The sequence below is a fragment of the Oncorhynchus gorbuscha genome, unplaced genomic scaffold, assembly GCF_021184085.1.
Source record: "Oncorhynchus gorbuscha isolate QuinsamMale2020 ecotype Even-year unplaced genomic scaffold, OgorEven_v1.0 Un_scaffold_3120, whole genome shotgun sequence".
Lineage (NCBI taxonomy): Eukaryota > Metazoa > Chordata > Actinopteri > Salmoniformes > Salmonidae > Oncorhynchus > Oncorhynchus gorbuscha.
Genome location: NW_025747456.1, coordinates 1,679 through 10,000, shown reverse-complemented (window position 1 = coordinate 10,000; position 8,322 = coordinate 1,679). Strand labels below are relative to the sequence as shown.

Genomic DNA, 8,322 nt, shown 5'->3' with positions numbered 1-8,322 from the left:
TAGTTCGTATATTCAGATAGCTAGGTGAGACAACCACATATCACAGTAGTTAGTATATTCAGATAGCTAGGTGAGACAACCACATATCACAGTAGTTAGTATATTCAGATAGCTAGGTGGGACAACCACATATCACAGTAGTTAGTATATTTATATTCAGATAGCTAGGTGAGGGTCCTGTGTAGCTCAGTTGGTAGAGCATGGCGCTTGTAACGCCAGGGTAGTGGGTTCGATCCCCGGGACCACCCATACGTAGAATGTATGCACACATGACTGTAAGTCGCTTTGGATAAAAGCGTCTGCTAAATGGCATTTATTATTATTATTATATTACAACCACATATCACAGTAGTTAGTATATTCAGATAGCTAGGTGAGACAACCACATATCACAGTAGTTCGTATATTCAGATAGCTAGGTGAGACAACCACATATCACAGTAGTTAGTATATTCAGATAGCTAGGTGAGACAACCACATATCACAGTAGTTAGTATATTCAGATAGCTAGGTGGGACAACCACATATCACAGTAGTTAGTATATTCAGATAGCTAGGTGGGACAACCACATATCACAGTAGTTAGTATATTCAGATAGCTAGGTGGGACAACCACATATCACAGTAGTTAGTATATTTATATTCAGATAGCTAGGTGAGACAACCACATATCACAGTAGTTAGTATATTCAGATAGCTAGGTGAGACAACCACATATCACAGTAGTTCGTATATTCAGATGGCTAGGTGAGACAACCACATATCACAGTAGTTCGTATATTCAGATAGCTAGGTGAGACAACCACATATCACAGTAGTTAGTATATTCAGATAGCTAGGTGGGATCTTCTCGTCTAATCTATCAACTGGTATTACTCTAATCTGTTATATAATACTCTCATCTATTACTCTAATCTAAATCTCTAATATATTACTCTAATACTCTAATACTCTAATCTATTACTCAAATCTCTAATATTATTCTCTAATATCTAATCTAATACTCTGATCTAATTCTCTGATTTCTAATCTAAATCTATAATCTCGAATCTATTACTCTAATCTTAATCTAATCTTAATATAATACTCCAATCTCTAATGTAATACTCTAATCTAAATCTCGAATCTATTTCTCTAATCTAATTCTCTAATATCTAATACTCGAATCTATAATCTATTTCTCTAATCTAAATATCTAATACTCTAATCTATAATCTAATTCTCTAATATCTAATACTCTAATCTATAATCTAATTCTCTAATATCTAATACTCGAATCTATAATCTATTTCTCTAATCTAAATCTCTATCTAAATCTCTAATCTGATTCTCTGATCTCTAATACTCTAATCTCTAATCTCTATTCTAATACTCTAATATATTACTCTAATCTCTATTCTAATACTCTAATATATTACTCTAATCACTAATCTAATACTCTAATCTCTAATCTCTATTCTAATACTCTAATATATTACTCTAATCTCTATTCTAATACTCTAATATATTACTCTAATCACTAATCTAATACTCTAATCTCTATTCTAATACTCTAATATATTACTCTAATCACTAATCTAATACTCTAATCTCTAATCTCTAATCTAATACTCTAATATATTACTCTAATCTCTATTCTAATACTCTAATCTCTAATCTCTAATCTAATACTCTAATATATTACTCTAATCACTAATCTAATACTCTAATCTCTAATCTCTAATCTAATACTCTAATATATTACTCTAATCTCTATTCTAATACTCTAATCTCTAATCTCTAATCTAATACTCTAATATATTACTCTAATCACTAATCTAATACTCTAATCTCTAATCTCTAATCTAATACTCTAATATATTACTCTAATCTCTATTCTAATACTCTAATCTCTAATCTCTAATCTAATACTCTAATATATTACTCTAATCACTAATCTAATACTCTAATCTCTAATCTAATACTCTAATATATTACTCTAATCTCTATTCTAATACTCTAATCTCTAATCTCTATTCTAATACTCTAATATATTACTCTAATCACTAATCTAATACTCTAATCTCTAATCTCTATTCTAATACTCTAATATATTACTCTAATCTCTATTCTAATACTCTAATATATTACTCTAATCACTAATCTAATACTCTAATCTAGAGTATTACCAAAAGTACTCCTATCAGCATTTGCAGATTTTCTCACCTTCAGTTTGCTACACGATTCATATATTTTGGTTGAAAAACCCCCCCCCCGCTTTTGTAGAAACAGTTAGCAATTATTCCCCCCTCCCATCTTGTTGAAGTTAATTTCTCCTTTCCTCTCTCAGGTTCTGACGACAACAACCTGAACTCTATATTCTATGAGCACCTGACGCGCTCCCTGCAGCACAGCCTCTGTGGAGACCTGTTGCTGGGCCGCTGGGGGAACTACACCACAGGAGACTGTTTCATCCTGGCTTCAGACTACCTCAACGCTCTGGTTCACCTGGTGGAGATCGGCAATGGACTGGTCACCTTCCAGCTCCGAGGACTGGAGTTCAGAGGTCAGGAAGGAAGGAGGGAGGGATGGAGTCGAAACAAAATAAACTCAACTTGCTAGCTAAGTAGCTCTCCTTCCTCCTGAAGTGTGCACTCGTTCCCTACTCCTCACACGTTTAAAAGCATTGGAGTGGTGTAGGCTTGGCCTTGACGGAGTTCCCACAGTCATGGAAGTGTTTACGGAAGAAAGGGCAGATTTATTTCTGACGCGGTCTTGAAGAAGAAATATGACAATAAGACAGGGTGTTGTGGAAGTGGCTAAACTTTCTATCGCCATGTGAAGAGGGTTTCTTACAATTCTCTCAGAGCCTGATTTGACTTGATATGAAACGAGTACAATTCTGCCTGATTTCTTCAATCGTTGGTTGATTGTCAACGGTCGCCTTCTGAGTTCACCCTGCAGATCTCCAGTCAGAATAACGGCCCTTTACGGTTAAATCATAGTGTTCACGAGATTTTTCTGAAGCTGTCCTGTCATTTGTTAGGGTTAGGTTATAGAGTTTATGAAGCATTATAGCATGTTTCTGAAGCTGTCCTGTCATTGTTAGGGTTAGGTTATAGAGTTTATGAAGCATTATAGCATGTTTCTGAAGCTGTCCTGTCATTGTTAGGTTATAGAGTTTATGAAGCATTATAGCATGTTTCTGAAGCTGTCCTGTCATTGTTAGGTTATAGAGTTTATGAAGCATTATAGCATGTTTCTGAAGCTGTCCTGTCATTGTTAGGTTATAGAGTTTATGAAGCATTATAGCATGTTTCTGAAGCTGTCCTGTCATTGTTAGGTTATAGAGTTTATGAAGCATTATAGCATGTTTCTGAAGCTGTCCTGTCATTGTTAGGGTTAGGTTATAGGGTTTATGAAGCATTATAGCATGTTTCTGAAGCTGTCCTGTCATTGTTAGGTTATAGAGTTTATGAAGCATTATAGCATGTTTCTGAAGCTGTCCTGTCATTGTTAGGGTTAGGTTATAGTTTATGAAGCATTATAGCATGTTTCTGAAGCTGTCCTGTCATTGTTAGGTTATAGAGTTTATGAAGCATTATAGCATGTTTCTGAAGTTGTCCTGTCCCCCCAGGTACGTACTGCCAGCAGAGGGAGGTGGAGGCCATCACGGAGGGGGTGGAGGAGGACGAGAGCTGCTGCTGCTGTGAGCCAGGTCACCTTCCACATGTCCTTTCCTTCAACGCGGCCTTCGGACAGCGCTGGCTGGCCTGGGAGGTGCTGGTCACCAAGTACGTCCTGGAGGGCTACAGCATCACAGACAACAGCGCTGCCTCCATGCTCCAGGTGTTTGACCTCCGACGCATCCTGACTACTTACTACGTCAAGGTGAGTGGGAGGCCCGGCTGTTAGTCTGCTGTTTGCAGCTATTCTACACTGGCGTAGCAGGTTGCTTGGAGGTAAACTGGAGAGGTTATCGGTTCGAATCTGGTGTTATTATGCAATCTCCTACTGTACTAAACTCCTAAACTTGTTCTCTCTCCCTACTTCCTCTCTCTCTACTTCCTCTCTCCCTACTTCCTCTCTCCCTACTTCCTCTCTCCCTACTTCCTCTCTCCCTACTTCCTCTCTCCCTACTTCCTCTCTCCCTACTTCCTCTCTCCCTACTTCCTCTCTCCCTACTTCCTCTCTCCCTACTTCCTCTCTCCCTACTTCCTCTCTCCCTACTTCCTCTCTCCCTACTTCCTCTCTCCCTACTTCCTCTCTCCCTACTTCCTCTCTCCCTAATTCCTCTCTCCCTAATTCCTCTCTCCCTAATTCCTCTCTCCCTAATTCCTCTCTCCCTAATTCCTCTCTCCCTAATTCCTCTCTCCCTAATTCCTCTCTCCCTAATTCCTCTACCCATCACCTTCCTCTCTCCCTAATTCCTCTACCCATCACCTTCCTCTCTCCCTAATTCCTCTACCCATCACCTTCCTCTCCCCATCTCCTTCCTCTCCCCATCTCCTTCCTCTCCCCATCTCCTTCCTCTCCCCATCTCCTTCCTCTCCCCCTACTTTACCTCTCCACCTACTTCCTCTCTCCAGGGGATCATATACTACGTAATAGCCTCTACCAAGCTGGAGGAGTGGCTGGCCAATGAGACGATGAGGGAGGGGCTGAAGGCCTGTGGAGAGAGGAACTACGTGGACCTGGACCCGACCTTTAACCCCAACATAGACCAAGACTACGACCACCGCCTGGCTGGCATCTCCAGGGACTCCTTCTGCCAGGTCTACTTGGGCTGGATCCAGTATTGTAACTCTCGGCGGGCCAAGGTAAGAACCGGCACTTTATTCAGAAATATTTCGACATGTTCTCAAAATGTACTACTATAAATATGGCGTTGAGCACAAAAAACACACTTCTCCTTCAGCCAATATGTCCTTTGTGTTTTTTTGTGGTGAGAGAATTGAATCACAGTTTACATTACATTTACATTTAAGTCATTTAGCAGACGCTCTTATCCAGAGCGACTTATATAAAAAGATTAAACAACTTCTAATAACATCCCTCCTCTCTGATCTAACCATCCCTCCTCTCTGATCTAACCATCCCTCCTCTCTAACCATCCCTCCTCTCTAACCATCCCTCCTCTCTAACCATCCCTCCTCTCTAACCATCCCTCCTCTCTAACCATCCCTCCTCTCTAACCATCCCTCCTCTCTGATCTAACCATCCCTCCTCTCTGATCTAACCATCCCTCCTCTCTGATCTAACCATCCCTCCTCTCTGATCTAACCATCCCTCCTCTCTGATCTAACCATCCCTCCTCTCTGATCTAACCACCCCTCCTCTCTGATCTAACCATCCCTCCTCTCTGATCTAACCATCTCTCCTCTCTGATCTAACCATCCCTCCTCTCTGATCTAACCATCCCTCCTCTCTGATCTAACCATCCCTCCTCTCTGATCTAACATCCCTCCTCTCTGATCTAACCATCCCTCCTCTCTGATCTAACCATCCCTCCTCTCTAATCTAACCATCTCTCCTCTCTAATCTAACCATCTGTCCTTCTATTCTCATCTCCTTGGCAGCCTCTGGACAGTGAGAAGGACTCTTCCCTGGTGTTGCTGTGTTTCGGCCTGTGTGTGCTGGGCAGGAGAGCACTGGGGACAGCTGCACACCATATGTCTAGGTGAGTCTGTCTGCCCCTCTCTGTGTCTGTCTGCCCCTCTCTGTGTCTGTCTGCCCCTCTCTGTGTCTGTCTGCCCCTCTCTGTGTCTGTCTGCCCCTCTCTGTGTCTGTCTGCCCCTCTCTGTGTCTGTCTGCCCCTCTCTGTGTCTGTCTGCCCCTCTCTGTGTCTGCAGAGTAGGGTTGCAAAATTCAGCTTTTCCAGAAATCCCTCCTGATTTGGGGAATCTTCCAACCAGGATTTCAGAGAAGTCAGTAATTTCGCAACCAGTCTGCAGTGTGTGTAACAGACAAAGGGGATACATCCGTATCTCAGCTTATCACCTTTCTAAAACATTTGGTGATTTCCTGAAACATTAGCTGTGTTCCAATATTCATACTAACCCTACTATTTGTGATGTAATTTGAGCATGCTTTTTTTTTAGTATGCTTTTTTGGTCATGGTATAGATAGTATGTTAAAAGTTCCCAGGTGTCGTACTACATTCGCCAAAATACGAAGTATACAAGCAGTGGACACTACTTCCTTGCTTTTAGGGCCCATAATGCAATTCTTCAGAAAATGGGCGTGGCTTCAAAAAGAATTTCACATTTCAAGAAAATGGCGTAAAATACGCAGTCAAAGTCCAACGAAAAGTGGAAACAAATTCATTACTTTAACTGATTATGACAAACGGTAAGAAATGTTGAGCAATGTAATGACTTTTCAAATAGTATGGGCCTTCCCTGTCCTCGCCACTCCTCTACAATAGTATGGTGCTTCCCTGTCCTCGCCACTCCTCTACAATAGTATGGGGCTTCCCTGTCCCAGCCACTCCTCTACAATAGTATGGGGCTTCCCTGTCCTCGCCACTCCTCTACAATAGTATGGGGCTTCCCTGTCCCAGCCACTCCTCTACAATAGTATGGTGCTTCCCTGTCCCAGCCACTCCTCTACAATAGTATGGTGCTTCCCTGTCCCAGCCACTCCTCTACAATAGTATGGTGCTTCCCTGTCCTCGCCACTCCTCTACAATAGTATGGTGCTTCCCTGTCCTAGCCACTCCTCTACAATAGTATGGGGCTTCCCTGTCCCAGCCACTCCTCTACAATAGTATGGGCCTTCCCTGTCCCAGCCACTCCTCTACAATAGTATGGGGCTTCCCTGTCCTCGCCACTCCTCTACAATAGTATGGGGCTTCCCTGTCCCAGCCACTCCTCTACAATAGTATGGGGCTTCCCTGTCCTCGCCACTCCTCTACAATAGTATGGGGCTTCCCTGTCCCAGCCACTCCTCTACAATAGTATGGGCCTTCCCTGTCCCAGCCACTCCTCTACAATAGTATGGGGCTTCCCTGTCCTCGCCACTCCTCTACAATAGTATGGGGCTTCCCTGTCCTCGCCACTCCTCTACAATAGTATGGGGCTTCCCTGTCCTCGCCACTCCTCTACAATAGTATGGTGCTTCCCTGTCCCAGCCACTCCTCTACAATAGTATGGTGCTTCCCTGTCCCAGCCACTCCTCTACAATAGTATGGTGCTTCCCTGTCCTCGCCACCCCTCTACAATAGTATGGGGCTTCCCTGTCCTCGCCACTCCTCTACAATAGTATGGGCCTTCCCTGTCCCAGCCACTCCTCTACAATAGTATGGGGCTTCCCTGTCCCAGCCACTCCTCTACAATAGTATGGGGCTTCCCTGTCCCAGCCACTCCTCTACAATAGTATGGGCCTTCCCTGTCCTCGCCACTCCTCTACAATAGTATGGGGCTTCCCTGTCCCAGCCACTCCTCTACAATAGTATGGGGCTTCCCTGTCCTCGCCACTCCTCTACAATAGTATGGGGCTTCCCTGTCCTCGCCACTCCTCTACAATAGTATGGGGCTTCCCTGTCCCAGCCACTCCTCTACAATAGTATGGGGCTTCCCTGTCCTCGCCACTCCTCTACAATAGTATGGGGCTTCCCTGTCCTCGCCACTCCTCTACAATAGTATGGGGCTTCCCTGTCCTCGCCACTCCTCTACAATAGTATGGGGCTTCCCTGTCCCAGCCACTCCTCTACAATAGTATGGTGCTTCCCTGTCCCAGCCACTCCTCTACAATAGTATGGTGCTTCCCTGTCCTCGCCACTCCTCTACAATAGTATGGGGCTTCCCTGTCCTCGCCACTCCTCTACAATAGTATGGGCCTTCCCTGTCCCAGCCACTCCTCTACAATAGTATGGGGCTTCCCTGTCCCAGCCACTCCTCTACAATAGTATGGGTCTTCCCTGTCCTCGCCACTCCTCCACAATAGTATGGGGCTTCCCTGTCCTCGCCACTCCTCCACAATAGTATGGGGCTTCCCTGTCCCAGCCACTCCTCTACAATAGTATGGGGCTTCCCTGTCCCAGCCACTCCTCTACAATAGTATGGGGCTTCCCTGTCCCAGCCACTCCTCTACAATAGTATGGGGCTTTCCTGTCCCAGCCACTCCTCTACAATAGTATGGGCCTTCCCTGTCCCAGCCACTCCTCTACAATAGTATGGGGCTTCCCTGTCCCAGCCACTCCTCTACAATAGTATGGGGCTTCCCTGTCCCAGCCACTCCTCCACAATAGTATGGGGCTTCCCTGTCCCAGCCACTCCTCTACAATAGTATGGGGCTTGTCTGTCCTCGCCACTCCTCTACAATAGTATGGGCCTTCCCTGT

At 44.0% G+C, this 8,322-nt stretch overlaps 1 protein-coding gene across 1 annotated transcript in view; it reads left to right on the top strand.

The window, feature by feature from the left end:
* The window catches only part of LOC124027349 (pecanex-like protein 1), a gene marked incomplete at both ends in the record, with an annotated part of 45,087 nt that extends 39,428 nt beyond the window's left edge, over positions 1 to 5,659 (top strand). Inside the window, 4 exon segments of the mRNA XM_046339794.1 lie at positions 2,330 to 2,545; positions 3,617 to 3,870; positions 4,569 to 4,799; positions 5,559 to 5,659. Coding sequence (XP_046195750.1) covers positions 2,330 to 2,545; positions 3,617 to 3,870; positions 4,569 to 4,799; positions 5,559 to 5,659 — 802 coding nt within the window.
* Between the last annotated feature and the right edge of the window lie 2,663 nt (positions 5,660 to 8,322).